The sequence below is a fragment of the Taudactylus pleione genome, unplaced genomic scaffold (assembly GCF_031769625.1).
Source record: "Taudactylus pleione unplaced genomic scaffold, aTauple2 ptg000115l, whole genome shotgun sequence".
Classification (NCBI taxonomy): Eukaryota; Metazoa; Chordata; class Amphibia; order Anura; family Myobatrachidae; genus Taudactylus; species Taudactylus pleione.
Window position 1 is genome coordinate 41,229 of NW_028284517.1, and position 24,736 is coordinate 65,964.

General features: G+C 44.6%; 1 protein-coding gene across 1 annotated transcript in view; it reads right to left on the minus strand.

The window, feature by feature from the left end:
- The window catches only part of LOC148524853 (fatty-acid amide hydrolase 1-like), a 136,295-nt gene that overhangs the window by 12,108 nt on the left and 99,451 nt on the right, over positions 1-24,736 (minus strand). The window contains exons 8-12 of the mRNA XM_088471588.1: positions 16,152-16,276; positions 15,783-15,908; positions 14,000-14,094; positions 5,901-6,000; positions 3,017-3,060 (exon numbers count right to left, since the gene is read on the minus strand). Of these exons, the coding sequence (XP_088327714.1) occupies positions 3,017-3,060; positions 5,901-6,000; positions 14,000-14,094; positions 15,783-15,908; positions 16,152-16,276 (490 nt within the window). The remainder of the gene's footprint in view (positions 1-3,016; positions 3,061-5,900; positions 6,001-13,999; positions 14,095-15,782; positions 15,909-16,151; positions 16,277-24,736) is intronic.

The following is a 24,736-nucleotide window of genomic DNA, read 5'->3' on the forward strand; positions in this document are numbered from 1 at the left end:
GCTCTATGTTTTTATTGTATATTTTAGACAGAATCGGTATGAGTTCAAATCCCGATGCCTGAAGACCGGCACTAGAAGATCCCTAGAAGGGTAAATATTTGTACTATAGAAAGGGCACTAGAAGAGTAAGTATTTGTACTATTTCTCACCCTCTCCCCCCCTAAGCCTTCTTTAGGGGTGCCTAACCCCCCCTAATGCCTAACCTCCCCCTGTATAGTTATCACAAAATTGATAAAAAGGTAGAACTCTGGCGCACGGTAACTGTGTCGGCCCAATCTCAATCCCTATACCTGCCCAGACAAGTAAAACATACAGAATTAAAAAGCAATGGGAAAAAAAGATCTAAGGCGATACAGATAAAATTATACTTAAATCGTGGAGGTCGTTGATATGGAGGTTTTTCCTTTTCTAGAGATGATCCACTCCGTGGAATACAATATGAAATTTAAACACAAACATAAAAGACCATATGTGAAGTAATATCAAAACGTAAAACTACAACAAAATGAAATAGTCCTTTTGTGTTTCTGAAGAAAAAAAGGGTGATATCCGTTTTTTTCCAAAAGTAAATGTCAATCAAACAAATCAGGATAGATCCTCACCACCACAAATCTTAGAGATGGGTGTACCATAAACTCACTTAATACGTGAATGGGAAATATACATAAAGGTATCTTTCAAAATACTTCACCGTGTGTCAAACGAAAGATTGAAGCACAAGCGTACCCCAACTCACGTAATAAGAAGTTGGGATCAGCATATAAAGGTATCTTTTCCACAAAAAACTAAAAAACCATAGGTAAAGAAGACTTTTGATTTCAAATAGAGGATGAGGTATCACTTCAAAAATGGTTTATTAAAAATACAAATATTAAAAACATGTAAAATAAAATAAAAAATCCTTGAACAAGTAAAGATGAAAATTAGAAGTATTAACAGTAGTATCTCCTCTTACAGGTAAAAGGTCCGGACTGAAACCCGTAATGGATCTACTATATACCTCAAAAATATAAATCCAAGTCTCTCTTGTAATCCATAGAATGCCCACAAATCTCTCCACCAACGCCGTTTCGATCCTCCTTGGATCTTTATATTTTTCATCAAAAGTCTTCTTTACCTATGGTTTTTTTCATTTTTTGTGGAAAAGATACCTTTATATGCTGATCCCAACTTCTTATTACGTGAGTTTGGGTACGCTTATCCTTCAATCTTACGTTTGACACACGGTGAAGTATTTTGAAAGATACCTTTAGGTGGTGAGGATCTATCCTGATTTGTTTGATTGACATAAACTTTTGGAAAAAAACGGATATCACCCTTTTCTTCTTTAGAAACACAAAAGGACTATTTCATTTTGTTGTGGTTTTACGTTTTGACATTACTTCACATATGGTCTTTTATGTTTGTGTTTAAATTTCAAATTGTATTCCACAGAGTGGATCATCTCTAGAAAAGTAAAAACCTCCATATCAACGACCTCCACGATTTAAGTATAATTTTATCTGTATCGCCTTAGATCTTTTTTCCCATTGCTTTTTAATTCTCCCCCTGTAAGTGCCTAAACCTACCCCCCCTCCCCGCTCCCTAAACCTAACCCTCCCGGGGGGGTGACTAGCCCTAACCTACCCCTGGGGTTGCCTAACCCTAAACCAACCTTCCCCTAGCCTGACCCTAACCCTCCCAGGGGGGTGTCTAATCCTAAATCCCCCCCAGGAGTCCCTAACATAACCCCCTCCCTGCGGCTGTCCGCACCCGCCGCCCGGCTTACCTTCATTCGGTGTGCCAGGCGTCAGGATCCCAACGTAGGGATAATGATAGGCGGCAGGATTTTGACGCCTATTATTAGTCCCTTGGCGGGATATGACAGTCGGGAAGCTGGCGGTCGGCATTTCGCCCGCCGGCTTCCTGACTACATGCATTTTAGACTGGTCTTAAAAATATCCGCATGTTTACACCATGTATTCTCCAATTCTTTTACTGTGTAAGCCCCAACCACAATGGTCAGTAGACAATTCCTCATACCACCCAACATTTGCGAGGGTCGCACGTAAATTTGGGGGCCTTGTCATACGTCACGCCCCCAATCTTAATCATACTGGGGGCCTCCTTCCACCGCTGCTCTGCTATTTCTTCCAAAGCTGTATCCATAGATTTATCACTCCCTCTGTATCATACATGCCTACTCTCCCGGAAGTCGTGGGAGGCTCACGATTTTTCGGGTAACTCCCCGCACACCCCGTAGAGTAGGCACTTCTCCTGCATTCCTGCCCACTTCCTAGTGAAGTAGGCAGAATGGGGGAGAATTTCTAGAGGAAACGTGGATTCCCGTGTAGGGGGCGAGGCTTAATGACGCTATTCTGCAATAATCAAGTCATTTGGTCCCGCCCCTATTTAAATTTGCACCAAGGACGCAGAGTGTGAGCGGGTGGGAATTTATGTGGAATAATCCACCAGGGTAATATATCTATGTAGAGAAAAGTGATTGGACACTGACAGGACATAGATAAACAATATTTTATTGACGTCAGTACTTTGTAGGTCCACCACGTGCAGTGATTACTGCAGACACCCTTCTTGGCAAACTGTCTGTCCACAAGTTACTGGATAACAGCAGGGGGTATGTTTTGCCATTCCGCCTTACGTACACTGACCAACTGTGACACTGAAGAAGGTCGAGTCAGCCTAGAACGCACCCATCGTTCTAATTCGTCCCAGAGGTTCTCACTGGGGTTAAGATCTGGAGTCAGAGGTGGCCAGTACATCCAGGTTACCACATTTTCTGTATACTAGTCCAGCGTCACCCTGGAAACATGGCAGGTGACATTGTCATCCTGATAAAAACATTCATTGCTTCTGTAGAACTGCCACAATGAACATCTTTATACTTCTCAGAGTTAATGTGACCATGCACGGACCCATGCTAAACCAGCTACAATGCAGAGGTGTCCAATCACTTTTGTCTACATAGTGTACATTGTATATTAGAGATAATCTGGAAGAGCACACAGGGTCTTACCTTGCACCAACACTGGAATTTAGAAACCTGGAAATCCTCGGATACTGGAAATATTTAAAATAAGATTTACGTACAGGGAAAAAATATCAGCATCACTATAAATTTTAAAATATTTTATCTTCAAGTTAATATTAGATGCCGCATTGCAACACTGAGTTCTATGTACTATACAGATGGTTCAGGATCTGCTCTGAATGCTGAAGTTTTATAATCAGTGGCTATGTAGCTAACCAACAGCGGCCAAATATCTGGAGACGGAACCAGTTACGCCTCCTCCGGCCCACCTCAGCCCAGCGCCGCAGGTAGGCTCCATTTGCTGGGCGCCCACTGATATTCTGTTACCAGCGGGCGCCCAGATCTTTCCCCACAACAACACTGGCAGGTGGAGGGTGGAGCTCACTCCAGAGCTCCGGCTTCCAGCTCCTGAAGTGTGCACTATGGAAGAGATGTCATGAGGTCTCTCCCATAGTTCCGAGGAGCAGCCTGTTGGACGGCCGGGGATTCAGGTGCGGTTCTTGTGGTAAGTATTGTGTTGGGGTTTTTTTGTGTGTAAGCAGCATTACTACTGGGGGCATTACTATTGGTATCACTACTACAGGGAGCATTACTATTGTGGGCACTACTACAGGGGGCATTATTATTGATGGCATTACTATTGGGTGCATTACTATTGCAGGCATTAATATTGGGGGCACTACTACAGGGGGCATTACAGCTAGGGGCATTATTATTTGGGAATTACTATTGGGGGTACTACTACAGAGAACATTACTACTGGGAGGCATTACTACTGGGGGCACTACTACATGGGGCACTGCATAGGGGGCACTGCATATGGGGCACTGTATAAGGGGCACTACCACTATGGACACTGCATAAGGGCCACTGCCACTACTGGGGGCACTGCATAAGGGGCACCACTACTGCGGGAACTGCATAAGGGGCACTACTACTGTCGGCATTATGTGTATTAGGGGCACTACTACTGTGGGTATTGTGTATATGGGACATTACTTTGGGTTAAAAAGTTAAAATGCCCATTGGTCACAACTTAATGTACCTGCTGCTTACACACCGCTAATTTCTTCTCATGGACTCAAGGTCTAAGGATTACTATTGGGGCTAGGAAACCCATGTCAGGGGCATTATCAAAGTGTCACTTAGGATTTTAGCGAGTATTAAGTGAAGCAATAAAACATAACATATTCACTTATGTAACCATTGTGTCTGCCGGAGCAATGACAGATTTTCGGAATTATGCTGTAGAGTGAGAAAGTTACTAATCAGTGTTAGGGCACCTGGGCGCACTTACCAAACACAGGGACAGGGGTTGGGGGACAGGAGCAGTCTGTTTCTTTACAGTAGTATTCAGTTTATGGGCTTCTGCTAGATATGTTATATATTATCATATAGAAAAATCATTTATTAATTAGTGGGATAAAAGTATAGCTACAATATGGGGCCTGTTTATTTATTATCAGGTTTTAGACCCAATAATTAGAAAATGATTATTGCCAATAAGGAATGATGTACCGCATGCATGTATTTACATGCACTCGCAGGAATCTGTCCTTGCTGATTGTAAAAGTAAAGTGATCACTAATGTGACCACTTTGCTTTCAGTTTTCGGGACGTTAGTTACCAGGGCCAAGCTCTGGAATGAATTGCTCGTTTCCGCATTATTTAAGGAGAAATTTGATTGATGAATAGAGTTCTAAGGAACCTATTCATCATCACTTAATTTTTACAAAAGTTGTAAAAATTAAGTTATTGGGCCATTCATTAAGGAGGTAAAGTAGGAGATATCACAGATATCTCCTACTTACCTTCCTCTGGCGGAATGGCCCGCTGTCCCCATACACTAGTAACACAGATATCTCCTACTTACCTTCCTCTGGCGGAATGGCCCGCTGTCCCCATACACTAGTATCACAGATATCTCCTACTTACCTTCCTTTGGCGGAATGGCCCGCTGTCCCCATATACTAGTATCACATATATCTCCTGCTTGCCGTCCTCTGCCGGAATGGCCCACTGTCCCCATACACTAGTAACACAGATATCTCCTACTTACCTTCCTCTGGCGGAATGGCCCGCTGTCCCCATACACTAGTAGCACAGATATCTCCTGCTTACCTTCCTTTGGCGGAATGGCCCGCTGTCCCCATACACTAGTATCACAGATATCTCCTGCTTACCTTCCTTTGGCGGAATGGCCCGCTGTCCCCATACACTAGTATCACAGATATCTCCTGCTTAAATTCCTTTGGCGGAATGACCCGCTGTCCCCATACACTAGTATCACAGATATCTCCTGCTTATCTTCCTCTCGCGGAGTGGCCCGCTGTCCCATACACTAGTATTACAGATATCTCCTGCTTAAATTCCTTTGGCGGAATGGCCCGCTATCCCCATACACTAGTATCACAGATATCTCCTGCGCGGAGTGGCCCGCTGTCCCCATACACTAGTATGGGGACAGAATTCATCAAGCACCATAAATACAATATTTTCAGAGCTTGATTGCTGGAGCATTCGCCATCTTCCGTATGAGAAGGAGTCCTGGGTCGTGAAAAGGGATCCTTTCGGATGTCGGAGCTCTTGTGTGCATGCGTGACCTCCTCCGAGAGGAGCAATGAAAGTGTTCGGGAAGACAGCTGATTTGATGAATTCCTCCGGCGCTCTCGTCGAGAAGAAACGTTAACTATCGAAGTCCGTTCGGACAATGATAATTAACATATTGAATAGACCAATTAGTGTTTATAATTATGTTGTGTTTTTTTCATTTTTGTTTATAATGAAATTGTCCGTGTTAAATTTAATTAAGTTCACAAATTTACTTACAGTAAGAATTGTTTTTTTTTTTTTTTTCGTATCTACATACTATCGGCCGGAAAATGAAGCCCAGGATCCTCTTCACCACGTCGGGCATCTTACAGAGTTGTGCGCATTCCCCCAGGTTGGGGTCTATGAAGTTGTTCTTACTAATAGAAATAAAATACAAGGTGGTTATATAAAGTGGCCCCATTTATTTACTACCCCTGAAATGCATGAGTTTTCCGAACATTCCAGGAGAGTGGGCAACTTACGGACAAAGGTTTTTAGTTTCCCCTGCCTATACATACTATGCCAGGTTATCAGCCCCCGCCATCTTTATTAGCCCCCCTGCATTTCCTGATCACAGAGGTCATGGCATCAGAGACTGCCCCACAAACGCTGGCCAGGATTTTATTATGGATCCGTTAGAGTGCTGCCTCATGTGCACAGCACTCTAGAGCTTCAGCAGTCCCACAGCTGAACATTTAGTTCCCTGCTGACTATAGGCCGCATAGGGGAGCAAGGCCAGAAAGCATCACAGGTGGCCACATGGTGCCTGCAGACAGTTGAGGCCCCCCGTTGATAGTTACACCGATTGTCATAAGATATTCTTTAAGAGCTCTGCTAGGGGGGAGATGCTGAGCAAAGATCCTTATGCACATCAACTCATCGTAACATAAAGGGATTCTCTCCCGCTTTCCTAAGTGCCCTCCAGTCTGCTTACTGCAATGTTATCTATATATAACTAGAGAATTATCCTCATCCCTGTGCTCTGATCCATTGGAGATTCCATTCCACAGCTGGCAATATTCTCATATTATTGGCTCTGTCTGAGGTAAAAAAAACACCAAATAAATAAAAAATACTTAATTTCTATATATACTGTATATTGTTAGAGGTGTCCAGCATGGAATCTGGTATCCAGAACATTAGGTAAATCCAGAAAAAGTTCCTGTGACTGAGGACAAATTATGTGATAATTAGGGATGCAATCGGGAAGCCGGCTGACATTAAACTGACAGCCGGCTCCCGACTGTCATATCCCGGCGAGGGTGAAATTCCCGGCGTCTAGATGTATACGCTGCTCATTTCCCCGATGCCGGGAGACCGGCGCCCGGCATCCCGATCGAAGGGATGCTGGGCGCCGCGAGCGGACAGCCGTGGGGGGGAAGGGTTAGGTTTAGTGCACCCGGGCGGGACTTAGGGTTAGGCACCCCCCCGTGAGGGTTAGGGTCAGGCTAGGGGGAGGGAGGGTTAGGCACCCCCCCGGGGGACTTAAGTTTAGGCAGCGGGGAAGGGCTGGTTAGGGTTAGGCACTTACGGGAGGATTAGGGTTAGGCACTTGGGGGGAGGTTAGGGTTAGGCACCCCTAAGGAGAGTTAGGGTTAGGGGGGTTAGGTTAGTCTATACCTACCTTACAACGATCAGGATTTCCAGCGCTGTCGGGCTCACACTGCCGGGATGTGTTCCAGTGTCGTGCTGCCGCTGCCGGGAATTGAACCACCGGCCATGCGGGGGCGGTATTTCATACCGATTTTTTATATGTACTGAATAACTTTTCCCTCATTCACTTGGGTCATATAGCTCCTCTCAGTGATTACAGATGGTGGAGGCCAATGGCCATGTCTCCATGTATGTCTCTCACTTCATTCTCCTAATGCTCCCCTTAGAGATTGTTTGTCATGGCTGTTTTTTGTGACTTTCCCTTCTTGCACTTGTGTAGCAGTGCTCCTCTCAGTGACTGTAGGAGGGTCACTGGCGGGCGTATCTATAATGGGTGCAGGCTATGCAGGGCACATGGGCCCCTGGCTCCCTTTATTCCGTTGTGTCGCAGTGCTCCTCACAGTGACTGTAGGAGGATGTGATCATTAGTCCTGTCTGGGTGTACAACATTCCCTTGTATAGCAGTGCTCCTCACAGTGACTGTAGGAGGATGTGATCATTAGTCATGTCTGGGTGTATAACTTCCCCTTATTCCCTTGTGTAGCAGTGCTCCTCACAGTGACTGTAGGAAGATGTGATCATTAGTCATGTCTGGGTGTATAACTTCCCCTTATTCCCTTGTGTAGCAGTGCTCCTCATAGTGACTGTAGGTGGATGTGATCATTAGTCATATCTGGGTGTACAACTTCCTCTCATTCCCTTGTATAGCAGTGCTCCTCACAGTGACTGTAGGAAGATGTGATCATTAGTCCTGTCTGGGTGTACAACTTCCCCTCATTCCCTTGTAGAGCAGTGCTCCTCACAGTGACTGTAAGAAGATGTGATAATTGATCCTGTCAAGGTGTATGACTTCCCCTTATTCCCTTGTAGAGCAGTGCTCCTCACAGTGATTGTAGGAAGATGTGATCATTGGTAATGGCTGTGTTTATGACTTTCCTCTCATATTTTTATGTTTTCTCTTGGTTTTTCCATACTTTTGTCATATTATAATTATAAATATGACAAAACCCTTTTTATTTTTTCTGTTCTTTTTCACTTCAATATGAAAAGGGGGTCTATTTACTAAGCTTTGTTAGGAGATAAAGTGAACGGTACCTTACCACCGTTCACTTTGGCCCGTAATCAATTTGAGCCGAGCTACGGCCCGGACTTAACGCTGCCTTCGCCTGTTTTGTAGGTGTTAAAGTATCGCGCGCGTGCCCGCGTATCCCCGTATTCAATTTTAAAGTAGGCGAAAACGGGACCTGGCGATACTTGGATCGGCGTTAAAAAACTGGAATTTTCGGGAAATAATCCTAGGACCCCCCCAAAAGATGTCCAGACATGGGGGATCACTATGGGTACCCCCGTTTTTGACTGCAAAAGAAAAATCGGGTTTTAAATAGCCGCTGCAGGTGTTTTTTTTCTTGACTTTGAAGAAGTGATGCAGAAGAGCACTTAGCTAATTTTTTTCGTTTTTAAAAATGGTCCCATCAAATTTGGGGTACATGAAAATGGGTACTAGCATATTTTTAAGTCCCAAAACGCATTTTTATAAATTCTGCAAAAATGCACCTGCCACGGCTATTTGAAACCTCGACTTCCTTCAGGAGTTAAAAATGGGGGTACCCATAGTGATCCCCCATGTCTACACATGTTTGGGCGATTCACACCACGTAGGAACTGTCAGTAGCCGGAGCCAATCAGCGGCCGCTCTACAGTCAGTGCAGCCGCTGATTGGCTCTCGGGAAGTGCCAGCTCCATGCATGTTCCGTCAGCTGGCATTCGGGAGCTATCAGTATGTGTGGCAACACACATACTGATAGCTGTTGTGTGGGTCGTGTAAACTCGTTTTTTTGTTTTGCTAAGTTCCTGGATTACTGCGGAGACCGGCGCCAGGATATAGGTGAGTATGAATTTTTCTTTGCAGACCCATTCATTGAGGACAATCTACTGGACAAGGGGACAGACACATCTGGTATAGGTAAGTATGTGTGAATGGGTAGGTGTGTGTAATAAAGTTATACTGTCACGGTGTGTGTGTTTTGTCTTTTTTTAACTATTTATTTTACAGTGAAGTTACAGGTGCCGCATGTCTGCTGGCACTTGTTGTTCCTCAAGTGCAAAATGGTAGGCATGCTGTCACTTGTAGTTCCACTGTAAAACACAATAGTTTTACATTATTTGCCCCCCCCCCCATTACATCCATACCCACCAAACCAGAGGTATGGGGAAGAGCCCCAGGCTTCAGCGTAAGCCTGTGGTGCTCGGGAAGGGGGGACCCAGAGATCACCGGCTTGCGCTGACCGATTTGGGATGCTAATGCTTTGGACCTGGAGCCCCGGTGATTGGGTCTCCTGGCTGTGGCATTACACCCCAGTCGGTTGGGTCTGGTGCAGGTCTTAACTATAGGGGGATCCCCACGTTTTTTTTCCAACTATATTTAAAACCAGAACTGGTCCCTGCAGCCTTGGGTTGGTTTCTAAAATACGGTGGAACCATACACAATTTGTTCCCCATATTTTTAGAAACCACCACTGCCTGGCAAGCCTGGGGCTGGTTTGGCTTTTGGGGGGGAACCTTATGTAATTTTTTTTGTAAATTTTTACCCCGTTTTTTTACAGGTTAAACAAAAGGGGAATTTTCAGGAAATATTCTAGGGAACCCCCTAAAGATGTGCAGATATGGGGGATCACTATGGGTACCCCCATTTTTAACTCCTGAAGGAAGTCGGGGTTTCTAATAGCCGCAGCAGGTGCATAAATGCGGCTTTGAATAAGGTGATGCAGAAGAGCATTTAGGAGTTTTTTTAGGGCAAAACAACTATGCCCATCAAATTTGGGGTACTTGAAAATGGGGTTCAGCATATTTTAAACTTGCTAAAGTGACTTAAACAAATCGTGAAAAATCCACCTGGCGCAAACACCTGCAATCAAAAAACACATGGGGCATACTTGGGGACCCCCCAGAGTCAAATTCTCTAGTTTTTAAGTTTGTGCCCCAACTTTTTTTTTTTCGCCCCCTTTTTCAAAGTAAATTTTTGGGGTGTCCTTAAGTTTTGTTTTTTTTACACAGATTACCTTTGGGGGACTGACTGAAGGCTGCACGGCGTTTCTCGAAATGTTGCACCCCAAAACCCCAATTCTGCACTTTTTACCGCCTGTCATTCATAGGCGATACTTTACCGCCTAGGCGGAAAGTCTTTGAAGTTGAATACGGGGTAAAACCAAAACAGGCGATAATGACGTCATCATCAGTAAATTACTGCGGATCCGGACTTAACGCCTCAAATTGAATACGGCCCTTTATCTCCTAACAAAGCTTAGTAAATAAACCCCTATATAACACAGAGCAGCATTTTCATGTACCATACCCTGACAGTGATTGTTACCAGCCAATTGTGCAGACATCACATAAATGTACTTCATACACAGTCTAATTAATGTTCGCATTTCACTTTTTCAGATAATTGCTGACTACAATACTTAAATACCTGTACATGGCTTAACTGTGTATAGTGTGCATGTTCTCTTCATGTTTGCATGGTTTTCTCCCACATGCCACAAACATACTGAAAGGTTAATTGGATTCCTTCTAAATTAACACTAGTCTCCATGTGTGTATGTTAGGGAATTTAGGGGGAGATGTTTCAAGCCGCAGAGTGGGATAAAGTTACGCAACGCAACCGGTCAGCTCCTGTCATTTATCTAGTGCAGCATTTGAAATGTTAGATGCTGATTGGTTGCATTGGGCAATTACACCACTTTATCTACAGTGGTGCTTGGAAGTTTGTGAACCCTTCAATATTTTCTATATTTCTACTGAAATTTGGCCTAAAGCTACCTCAGATTTTCACACAAGTCCTAAAACTAGATAAAGACTAAAGCAAATGAGGCAAATAAATTAAACATGCTAATTTTTAAATTTTTTTGAGGACAATGATCCAATATCACAGTTGCAAAAGTATGTGAACCTTTAGGCTTAGCAGACAGGGCCGCCTTCAGATATCATGGGGCCTGGGACGGGCCAAATAGGCAGAGCCCCCCCAGCCCCCATTATACAGAGCCTCACCCTTCCCCGAGTAATCTCCCTCCCTCCTCACAACGAGGGCCCCGGGGCCTTCCCACCCACTACTTTTTCCCTGTTAAATTTACATTTACTGACAGGCGCCACCTGCGCCCAGTACTATATCCTCTCCCTACCTCTCCAACCGCCCGCTGCTGTTGCAGTGTTTATGGATGCTCCCGTCTGCTCGATTGTGTTATTGGTTAGCAGCACAGAGCAGGCTGGGAGCATCCACTCTGCCTGCCTCCAACAGCCAGCCACATACATAGCAGCAGCGACGGGCGTTTGGAAAGATAGTGAGAGGGTATATTGTAGTAGTGGGCACGGGCGGCCGCGGACCACCAGCCGAGCCTGTCAGTGAACGTAAGTTTAGCAGGGTGGAAATAGTGGACAGGCGGTAGGAGGAGCGGTCGGGCCCCCAGAGTATCCGGGCCCGGGACTCCAGGCCCGGCCGTCCCCCTTGATGGCGGCCCTGTTAGCAGATACTGTATTTTGAAGGTGAAATTAGAGTCAGGTATTTTCAATCTATTGGATGGCAATCAGGTGTGAGTGGACAACTTGTCTTTTTAAAAGAACAGGGATCTATCAAAATCTGATGATCACAACACATGTTTGTGGAAGTGTATCAGGCCATGAACATAGGAGATTTCTAAGGACTTCAGAAGAAGAGTTGTTGATGTTCATCAGGCTGGAAAATGTTACAAAACTATCTCTAAAGATTTTGGACTCCATCAATCAACAGTCAGACAGATTGTGTACAAATGGAGAAAATTCGAGATCATTATTACCCTCCCCAGGAATGGTCGGCCAAAAAAGATCACACCAAGAGCAAAGCCTCAAATAGTTTGCAAGGTCACAAAGGAACCCATTGTAACCTCTAAACAACTGAAGGCCTTTCTCATGATGGGCTAATGTCAATGTTCATGAGTCCACCATCAGGAGGACACTGAACAACAATGGTATGCATGGCTGAAAAAGCATGAAAAAGCAAAAAAAATGAACATTGCTGCCCATCTGCAATTTGCTAAAGATCACCTGGACAAGCCTGAAAACTATAGGAACAATGGCCCTCATTCAGAGCCACTCGCTATTTGCGGTCGTTCGTTCTAAAACAAGGGGTGGCTATTCAAATGATCCGTTCGCAAATTGCAGTCTGTGCACACCTCTAAGTCTGAACGAGCGAGCAAAACATACGCTCGTTTATTTGTTAAAAACGCCCCCTGGCCGCTCGCACCATACGTCATGTCCGCTATTTATTAGATTAATCGAGTACATCGTACAGCGTATGAACTGCTCGCTATTCTTGTGGTTGGTTTTTTCAACCGCTATTTTGCGAGCAGTTCTGAGTTAAAAAAAACCAAGTGACGTGGTCAATGACGCTGCTGTATTAATTATGCACACCCTTAAAACGCCCGTTTTGACCTTTAAGCACGTCTGCGTTCTGATCTCCACTCCCCGTTTACAAGCACCTTCCCCTGTTACCACCCACATACGCCTCATTCTGTCACTCAAAATAGCAGGCACTCGCTATATAGCGTACAAACGATTTTCAGCCGCACTGACTGGTTCGCGCATGCGTACTAAAAACCGTACGCATGCGCAGATGTGCGAACATCGCTCGGAACGAGCGTACGGCCGCTAGCGAGCGGCTCTGAATGAGGGCCAATGTTTTGTGGACAGATGAGTCCAAAATAGAGCTTTTTGGTTTAAATGAGAAGCATTATGTTTGGAGAAAGGAGAACACTGCATTCCAGCATAAAAACCTCATACCATCTGTGAAACACGGTGGTGGTGGTGTTATCATGGCTCGGGCCTGTTTTGCTGCATCTGGCCCAGGACGACTTGTCATCATTGATGAGACAATGTATTCTGAATTATACCAGAATATTCTAAGGAAAATGTCAGGACATCTGTCCATGAGCTGCGTCTCAATAGAACGTGGGTCATGCAGCAAGACAACGACCCAAAGAACACAAGTCATTCACCAAAAAATGGTTAAAGAAGAATACATTTTAAGTTTTGGAATGGTCAAGTCAAAATCCTGACCTTAATCCAATCGAAACGTTGTGGAAAGACCTGAAGCGAACAGTTCATGGGAGGAAACCCACCAACATAACAGAGTTGAAGCTGTTTTGTACGGGGAAATGGGGTAAAATTCCTCCAAACCGATGTTCAGGACTAATCAACAAGTATCGGAAACATTTAGAAGCAGTTATTGCTGCACAAGGGGGGTCACACCAGATACTGAAAGCAAAGGTTCACATACTGTTGGCACTCACAGATATGTGATATTGGATAATGTTCCTCAATAAACAAATGAACACGTCTATTTTTTTGTCTCATTTGTTTGATTTGCTTCTCTTTCTCTACTTTTAGGACTCGTGTGAAAATCTGAGGTAGTTTTAGGCCAAATTTCAGCATAAATATAGAAAATTCTGAAGGGTTCACAAACTTTCAAACACCACTGTATCTCCAAGGCTTGGTACATCCCCCTTTAGACTGTAAGCTACAACAGGGCAGGGACTGATATGAAACCCAAATATTCTCTGTACAGTGCTGAGTAAATTGGTGGTGTTATATAAATAAATGATTATTCTTCCAGGGTGCTATGTTTAAATGTATTTACCCCTCACCCTAATATCCAGCTTTCACTACTTGTACTCAGCACATGCCACTTACAACTTATCTGCTACGGTTTTCCCTTTGTCTCCAAGAACCGCCTTCCAGAGCAGCTCATATGCATAACCCACTCGTGGAGGCCTGAACAAGATGAGCTGAAAAGAAAAATTTAATTTTAATAATTTTATATAATCTAAAATTGGTGAAATATAAGTAATGTAAGCAGTAAATGTAGAAGTGAAGAGGAAATTGTTGTTGGAATACTACAACAATTCTAGTCTTAACATTGCTTAAGTAGTTACACTGGAGGTACTGCAGGTGGTGCTGTTACCAACATGTTACTAGATGGTCTTTCAGTCTAGTGCAAATCGACTCCATGTTAGTTACTAGTTATGCTGTGTCTGTATGGTGATAAACCGGCACTGTTCATACTACAGTTTTGCTTCATAAACCTTCTATGTTTGTTTGATGACTGATCAAAGAAGCAAGGTTATAGGACCAGGCACCATGCATCCCAGTCACCATACCTGGCACGAGAATACTGCAAAGGGCATGTGGGATGCACTACAGAAGCTGCATGAATGATCCAGTTTAAACAGAAAATTATTCCTAAGAAAACTTTACCAAATGAGACTTGGCAAAGCAAAGGACACTCAGAAGCATGTAAATGCAATACAGGAGACAGTCTATAGGTGAGGATAGAAAGTGCAATAATGTAGTACAGGTTGAGTCTCCCATATCCAAATATTCTGAAATACGGAATATTACGAAATATTGAATTTGTTTCACATGACTGAGATATTGAAACCTATACTTTTTGATGGTTCAATGTACACAAAGTATGTTTAAGGCACAACATTATTACAATTATTGTATAAAATTACCTTCAGGCTTTGTGTATAAGGTATATATAAAACATAAATTAATTTTACATATGTTCACAAACTTTGTTTGAGCCACAAAATTATTGAAAATATTGTATAAAACTACCTGCAGGCTGTGTGTATAAGGTGTATATAAAACATAAATGCAGTCTGTTTAGATTTGGGTCTCATTCCCAAGATATTTCATTATGGTATGCAATTATTCCAAAATACGGAATATTCTAGTAAGGACATTTATGTGCTTACCTGTTAAATCCTTTTCTTCAATTCCATAGGACACAGGCTTTACGCTTGGTATAGGTTGGTGAGTAGGAGTCTAGGCACCAAATAGTTAAAACTCTTTACCCATGAGCCCCTGCTCCCTCACCCCCATGACCCTCTCCCAGCCACAGGCAACTCAGTTAAGTTAACATGCCTAAAGCAAGAAGGAGGAGAAGGAAGAACGAGTCACATACAGGTCCAAAAAATCTCCTTTTCTTCTTTCTCCATAGGGGACACAGGCTTTACCCTGGGATATCCCAAAGGTAATCTCCTAAGGGAGGGAACGCTCCTGAGCTGCACTGAGAACTCTTCTCACAAAAGTCCCAACAGAAGAGGCGAAGGTATCAAAGGAATAGAACTTCACAAAGGTATGGGCAGAGGACCACTTGACAGCTTTACAAAGTTGCTTCGCAGAGGCACCATGTCGAACTGCCCAAAAATATATATATATAGTAAATACTGCTAGTGCATGCATGATAATGTACCAGATTAAGAACAGCTATGCATTATAGAAAATACATCATAGTCCTGTGAATTATAACATATGTATAATGTATAATTCAAGTTCACAGCTTGGAACCTGATCCCTAGAGGAGAGATTGGCCCCCAGGCAGTAGGGCCTACCAGGGGTTTGCTCTGTGGGCCAGTCTTAACCTTGACATGTACCGGAAAGGGCCCCATCTGCGTGCTCCTCTCACCTTGTGTCCAGCATCCTCTAGAAGATGTTTGGTTTCTAGAAGAACTCGTCTCATACCGGGGTTCGCCTGGAAATATCCGTCCTCTTCATAATATCCAATTCGGAGAGGTTTGGTAGAGGAGTAAATCTATAGAACAAAGATCAGCGAGATGAGGGTGTGTCGTAGTGTTGGTCACTAAGTGAATTATAAATTCTGTACTAAGCTCCCGAAAGATATACCCCGTTTTCTGCTGTAAACATGATATTATTATGGTTTTCTGTGGAAATCGGTATAAATCTCACTCCTCCCATGGGAACATCAGAGTTAGGGAGCCCTTCCCCTATCCCCATACACTCCTCACCTATTATATATGTGTGTGTGTCTCATTACCTCCTCATTGAAATGAAGGGGTGGCAAATTTGGGTCCAGGCGAAAAAACTCATCACACCATAGAGCCCTCATGGAAAGTACCAGAGCGTCCACATCTCTCGCCATAGGTCCTGTGCATAGTGACACTGAAATAACAGATACATAATAAATGTTCACCCTTTTTACACTCCATCGCAGTCTGGGCAATAGGAGATACCAAAAAAACGTCCAACCCCAATATAATGTATTACTATCTGTGCAACAGACATGCAACAAATGCGTACCTCTTATATCCTATTACTATCATAGAAATAACACACATGCAACACATGTACACAGTACCTGTTACATCCTATTACTGTCATAGATATAACACACACATTGTACAAATATGCACCCTCTCTTACACGTTTTTAATGTCACCATTGACTCCCATTAAAAGTGTACCTCTCTTGTACCCCATTACCCTCACTGAAGTAACAGACATATAATACTCTGTGCTGTGTACCGGTATCTCAGTTTACAGCACAAAGGAGCAGCTGACTGGGGTCACAGAGCATGAGCCCAGCGATCAGCTGACAGGAGTCCCGAAGGAGCTCACTGATCACCAGCCCCTGGTGCAGGTGAGTGTTATTTATTTATTTTATTCTGATTATTTTTCTATGTAATCAGCCTGTGGTCTATCAGCCACACATGGCTGATTACAGAAGCCTGCTCCAGGCCCTGCTTTTCCTGTCAGCAGGCAGGGAAGGCTGAGCTGGAGATGGGAAAATGGGGGAAAAGCCTGCATAACGCCATCTCTAAATAGCGTTATTATAGCAGGACTCCATCCCCTGCATCTTTTCACAATTTCTTTTAGTAATCTGAAACAGATCACATTTTCCCTTCCAGGTATGGTTAAGGCGATATGCCTACTAAAACAGTGCAAATTTAAGGGCCGTGGAGTAGTTTTTATGAAAACTGCTCCAAAAGCTCTTTAATACATTTAAGTTATACTAAAATCAGTGCTCGAAGTGGGAATTTAGAGGTGGGGGTATGGAAATTTGAATAGCCCCCCAGCAGCACACTACACACCCCTTCTTCCCCACTGAGCTGTGGAGTGATCTCCAGGGTTCCCTTAATTGGGAGCTTGTCTAGGCTGTATTATGGCTGATGCTCCTGAACAGGAGAGTCATAGCAGCTGAGCTGTGTCTTCTTGTTTCTGCATCCAAGAGTACCGACAGCAGAGCAGCAGTTGTCCCACCCCTGAACCAGCTCATCAGGTGAACAACTGCCTGTCAAGGATCCGCGACGCTGGTAACTTTGGATGACAGGGGTACAGGGGCGGATCCAGGAAAAAATTACAGGGGGGGGCACCATGATTGACATGTGTGGTGTGGGGGGGGTGCCAACTGTGTGAGGGAGTGTGGCCCATGTGCTCACTGTGAATATAGGGTCCGTATATATAGATAATTGTATCATATACAACAATATATATGGTATATAGTTCTACTTTTACTTTGAGCAGCTCAGTGGATTAATGGGCATATTCAATTAGCGGCGAAAAGTCAGTTTCTGCGGAAAAGTATTGCGAGTGACGTCATTTCGCCATGTGAAAAGTTTCCTCCGTATTCAGGGCCTGATTCAGAGCCGGACGCTCTTTGAGAGCGCTCGCTCTGAATCAGGGCGTCCCTTTTTTTTTTTTAAAGACAGCCTCCTGGCCGCTCGCATAGCTGTGGAAGACCACCCACAGCTTATGCGAGCGGCCAGGTGATGGTCGCGATGGTCAAGACCATCGTGCTTGCGACGAGACCCTTGTGGTAGGGTCTCGTGGCCGCAAGCCCCAGTGGACTTCCTACTCTAATAGAGCAGGAAGTACACCTACTGACATCACGAGTGATGTCAGTAGGGCCGCCCACAAATGGCAGGCATTCCTGCAGGAACGCCTCCGTTTGCCCAGCCAACCCCCCCTGCCCGCCTCCAAAACAGGGCAAGCTGCCCCGCTTTGGTGCGAGACCCGTAACGACGGAGCGCCCGTCGCTGGCCGGGTCTCACGCATGCGCACGCCGGAGCCGGCTCCAGCGTGCGCAGGGGGGGACCATTGACCTGCTTGCGAGTGCTGTGCACTCACGAGCAGGTCTGAATCAGGCCCAGAATTCCATAGACTTTTCGCCGCTGCGGAAAGTCAATGTATTGGAATAGGCGAAAAAGTTCCGCCTATTAATAGGTGTTTTGGGGTGCAAAGTAGCGAGAACCCCCCTGCAAGCTTGGGACAGATCCGCAAAGGTAAACTGCATCAAAAAAAGTTTAAAAAAATACTTTAGATCACCCCAAAAATTTACTTTAATTTTGGGGGCGAAAAATTCGAAATTTGGGGTACAAACTTAAAAACTAGCGAAATAGACTCCAAGGGGGTCCCCAAGTATGTCCCAGGTGTTTTTAAGATTGCGGCAGGTGGATATTTTACGTTTTTTAAAACTTCACTTTAGCAACTTTAAAATATGCTAGCACCCATTTTCATGTACCCCAAATTGCTGGGACTAGTTATTTTCACCAAAAAAAACCTGTTAACTTGTACCCGCTCCACCCCCCTCTTGATGCCCCTGTGTACGGCGCATGTGATGTATTGTTACATCGCTTGACACATCGTTTGGTCACACCGTCGTATGGTGTGTACCCAGCTTTAGAGGCCATTTTCTGCTCCTGTTAAAATATATCATTGATTACAATCTGTCACATGACCTCAATAACAGCACTAATATAGATATGTTTTATTAATACAGAATACTAACAATTTATTAATATATTGTTTTAAGAAACAAGTGGCCCTGTGTGCAATACCCGCTAGTACCCTCCCCCTTTTTGTTGTGTCTCCATTTCCCCTCGCCCCCCCAAAAAAACAATCAATCAATCAGTAGTTTATAATAAAATAAAAATCTGAATTTACTTAAAAGTTCACGTTAGCATTAGCAGCACAAACCTTTATCAGTGAGGGTCCGAGGGACAGGAGCCAGGAGATGCAAGAATAAACTATATTAATAAGTAGGCTATGAGCTGTCAATCACTGACAGTCAATGCACATCATTTCTGCACTGATTGTCAACAAGTGACAGCTCTGTATCAGTATATGTATACAGTAGTTTCTTCTTGCTGCAGTGGCTGTCATCTCTGTCAGGCTGACCTTGGACCCCAGCCCTGCTGTGCTGTGTTGTGTGTGGGTGCGGAGCCGTGGTGCTGTGTGAGGGGGCGGAGCCGTGGTGCTGTGTGTTCTACAACAGAAGCAGCACTTGCCGGGGCTTCTCCTGAGTGTTTGCTGCTCTCTGTGCCTGTCGCAGACAGCAGTTCCAGTGGCTGCGCCGTGGCTCCTCCTCTACTCATGACAGGCGGCTCCTAATCTCATCAAGGGTGCGCGGCATAATGTCACATAAAAGTCAGGAAGGCAGCTGTTGCCAAGCCGACAGACTCAGTACTATGCTGTAGTCCTGTAAAGTAATTTAAAAAAAAAGTGCCCAAGAATGACAGGGGAGGTGCCTCAGTGCCACCCTCCTGAGTCCGCCACTGCAGGGGTATGACTCACTCGGTATCACTCACTCAAATCCGGCGCCGGGCGTGAGCCAATGAGAAGCTTACACTTGGTAGCTTCTCATTGGCTGGAAAGCAGCGTCTGGCTCGCAGCCGAGCCAGTCTTAAGAAGCTTCCCATTCTTGATTGGCAGCTGGTCTACGAGCCAGGATTGGCTGGCGACCAGTGCCAACTTTGAACTGCAGTGCGGGACCCGATGCTAGTCCCAGCTCAGTCCCAGCACTGACTGCCGCTTGTTGAGATGTGTCCCCAGCGGGACACATCTTACACAATGCTGCTGCTGTTCCTGCGCTATGGGATCCCATACTCGATCCCAGCGCTGGGGTGCGATCGCTGGGCCGGCGGGTCCCCACAGCAGTCGCACCCTCCGTAGTTAGGGCGGACTCAGAAGCGCCCTCCAGTGACCGGCGCCCCTAGGCAGCTGCCTAAGCTTGCCTAGTGGAAGAGCCGGCCCTGGCCGCAGCAGTGCATGTTGGAAGATTTATTGGTCACAATACTCTATGCAATTATCGGCCTATTCCACCGATAATCTACATATTGGGCTCATAATTGCATAATTTATGCCCGCCATAACATACAATATTAAATTAAACCAACCAGATACAATTTCCAACATCTATTCATCCACAAATAATATGCAAATTTTACCTGCAGTCATTCCATCAATGCACGCCCGGACTCCACGAAGGCTGCAAAATGAAATATTATATATTATATAGGGCTAACAATTAATATTTAACTTTAAATCCTGACTACATGTCTTTAGTGCAAATTGATGTTATTTCATCTACCATGACTGAATATTGTGCTAGAAATTAATATAATCCCATCCATCTTGACCAAATATTGTTCTAGAAACTGATATTACCGTACCTACAATTCTCTGACCATGCATTCTGCTAGAAATTCATATTCTCATATACTGTACGAATCGGTCCAGTTGTAAATAGTTTATGCACCATTATTTGTGCTGGGTTACCTGGGGAATTGGGTCTAACGGGAACCTTGGAATTCACTAGGAATCCCCTGCAAAAGAAGTGATGGACATTAGCCCAGGGAACTCTGCTCATGGCAGCTACTGATGAAGAGGAGGAGGATCAGAAACTGGTGAGGGGCTGGCAGCACTTTGTCATAGTCCATATAGATTCGCCCATTTCTACCCACTGTACATTCTTGGGAATTGCTCCAGGATCTGCTCAACGATTTCAGTTTGTGGATTGTGTACTTAAAAAAAAAAGTTGCTACCTACAGCATAAAATTAAATGTTTTGTTTTGGAATATATTGGTCAAGAATGATTCACTACAGTTTGTGGGCCGCACCATAAGACCATTGCACACCCGTTTTATGCTACATAGAAGAATTTTAAATAAATATCCAGACAAATTATATTATATCAGAATGGTTCTCTAAAAAATGCTTCCATCAAAGGAATTGAGGGCATGATTCACTACCTTAAGCAATTACATATGCAATAGCAATTACGCACGCAGTTCAACTACGATAGTATGCTAATACATTGCGATCACAATGCCCTCGCAGCACTTCCCAAGGAGGCCCACTATACTCAGCACACATCCGTAATGTTTAGCAAGCCTGCAAAACCATCGGTACAATCGAGTACCATCGCAGCCTCGCGCACATCAGAAATTGCTAACAATGCACACTATTAGATCTCAGACTGCGTAGGCCATCGCAGTGGATAATTTATGCACGCCCCAGCAACGGCGTTCAAATGCACTGGCACACCACCGTTCGCCTCCCCACAGTCCCGATAATAATTGGCCGATTGGGTGCATAATCGCAGTTGCGTAAGGTAGTGAATCAGCCCCCGGGAACATTAAAGTGACCAATAGGGGAGGAGATCGCTGTAGCCTTTTCTGTAAGAGAGAAGCCTATTGGATTTTTTGGCTACAGATCCTCACCCGTTTGGGACTGAATGACACTATAGAATTAAACAATCTCTAGGAATTTTAATTACTAGGATATTGCTTGATGTCTGGAATTAATTTTATGTTTTTGTTGAATTTTCTTCTCTCGACTACTAATTATATATATATCGCTGAACATCAAAACAAATTGTATTTTCATTGAACACTAAAACATATCTTCTCCACTATTTTATTAATGACCAGCCCCATGGAATGGGCAGGTTCTCCATCTGAATATGAGTATGCGAGCGGTCAGGGGCGTTTCTAGAGAGGAGGGGGCCCGTGTGCAGTCTCCGACACGGGCCCTCTCCTCTCTCTCCGGTGAGTTGTGCGCGGCCAGCGCCGAAGTTATAGACTCTGGGCACTAGGGTGTGCCCAGAGTCTATAGAGTTTGCACAGGTCACCAGGAAAATGGGTGTGCAGTGCGGGGCCCCCCTGGACCCAGGGGCCCGTGTACCCCGCACACCCTGCACCCATTGTAGATACGCCCCTGCGAGCGGTTCAGCGTCTTTGCACTTAACCCCATGCAACGACACTCCCAGACAGGCCCGGCATGGATGGTGGACTCGAGTTCATTCCTGAGTGGGTGGTGAGCAGTATTGCCGATGGAAATTTTGCATTGAATCATGTGGTAACCAGCCTACACTGTCCTATACTTGGTACTACACCTGTAACTGAGGGTCCTTTTAATGTTTTTATGCAATTAAAACATTTATGCACTATGGAGCGCCCCCTATCTTTCTTTTTAATTTAGTGATATATATTTATTATATTAACAAGTATATTGGCCCCGGCATATGCTATCACCTCCCCAGCTTTGCTCCACCCTGCCCCAGCAGTGTTGCAGCTGCTCATACTGTTCTCACCCGCCTCCCTCTGATACTAGGCAGGGGAATAGCGAGGGTGGTTCCAGTGGAGCATGAGCTCTGGGCGCCAAAATGGACAGAGGGCGCCATTCAGGTTTCCCGGGAATTCTTGGGGCGCTGCACAGTATGACGGCCGCCTGTTAGTTTTATCTCGGTTTCTTTGCTCTATATCCTAAATAAGTTACAGATTGGAGATCCGTTTCTACATTTTATGCTCCCTCAAGCTGCCCAGATTGTCCCCCTCCGGCCCCCCCCTCCTCTGTGATCATCTTCTGTCACCTCTCCTTTACTGTCAGATTAATTACATTCACTTCTCACCTCTTTAATTCCCTCCCCTATCTACCATGGGATCGGCTCTTTGCCCCTCCCCTCTCCGTTCTTATTGGCTTCTGTCACCACCCCTCTCCTTTTCTTATTGGCAGGTATGAGTTTTAAAAAAAACTCACTGCTTTGCTATGTAAAGTAATGAGGTGTTCCTAGGCATGACCACAAAATGTTATTTAAAAGATCTTTTAAAAGATACTGGGCTCTATTTATTAACATTATTTTTACTAAAATAAAGTGAAAAAGGGTGTTTTCACACCCTTTTCACATTATTTTAGTTTCACCTGAATTTATTACAGGGCAATTGGAGTAGAATTAGTAAAATTCTACTCCAACCCCCAGTATCACTTATTTTTAGTAAAGCAGATCGCATTTCCCATAATTGTAATGGGAAATGTGATCTGTGTGAAAGTTACTAAAAATAAATTGTAAAAAAATACCGGGGGAAGCCCTGTGATAATAACGCCACCTGGAGGTGGCGTTATCCAGGGTCTCCCCCGGTTACCGGGCTCCCACTCTGCTCTAACAGGGAGAGTAGAGGCGGGAGCCGGTACCAGTATTCAGCTATGTGGTCTAAATAGACCGCAAGCTGATTGCTGTAAACAAAAGAAAAAAAAAATTAAACATTTTTTTTTTTACTTACCTGAATCCAGGGACCGGTGATCGGGCCTCCGGTGATGGCTCCTCTCCGGTCAGCTGGTCTCCCACAGTGCACTGGGGCCCGGTCATCAGGTGATATATTTATTTTTATAACAATATATGCAGGAGGAATAGGGCTCACCTCTGTCTGCTTGAAGTTGGCTTAAATCCAGCAATTCCACAAACACTGGACGGGAGGCGAATGCTGCCAGCAAGGTCACTTCCAATACCAAGAATTGAACCTCCACCACCAATCAATGCCCCCTCCCCACCGGAAGATCCTGATACCACCTTGGCTCTGTTATGGGGGTTTAGTGTGTGTCCGTATATTGGGTTACTGGTTTCACAGCTACAGTAGGAGAAAGCGGTAGAGAGTATTATGTAATAGTACATAGCATTAATAAATTCCTAATACAGAAAATGTAGATAATGGATGCGTGATTAGAATATTCAGCAAAGGATGGAAATTATATATTATGTACATATAAGAGTTTCACATAACAAGAGTAGATTTTACAGTCCAGTGTTCTCCATGTGCAGACTGTTGGTAAAGAGTTGTGTATGCATTACCTTACCCATGATCCTCTGCCAGTAGTGGATGGACATGTGTAAATCCTGTTCAAATCCCCTTTAACCGGGTATACACTAGATGATATTGTGGATCGGACTATATATCGTCCACATCGGGCAGTGTGCATCCACTATGTCACTGACGATGCTGGCTCCTGGGCATCGGCAGCGTAGTCACCCATCGGACCTGCATGCAGGTCCAACAGGCAATATCGTCAACTGGGGGCCATGCTGCTGAATGGCCCCCGAAGTCACTCCCGGCATACTCACTTGCCGATGTCAGAACTGCCACCTGGATCCGCCTTACTTGACATCGGCTGGGTACTCATCGTTAAGTGTGTAGCCAGCATAAGACTGTGCACTGCTTAGTGGACTGTGCCCCATAGTAAGGGTGACTGTTAGCTGCACTCCAGGGCAAGAAACAATAAATGATCTTTCCAATCCCATGGGATCTATGTGTGAAGAGTGTGAGATAATAGAAGTGCCATGAATTGAGTTTAAGTAGTTTAAAATCCAACCCCAACCAAACTACTAAGAAGTCTATATCAGTATGATCAGTGCCTCAATGGAGTTCAAGCCCAACAGGATAGTTCTGACCTTGTCTGACTGGATGAGGACTAATAGTACAGATACAGGACCCGAATATAAGTCACACTCAGGTCCAAATGCGACCACATTCAGAATATTGACTGTGTATGGGCAGTCAGCTACATATCA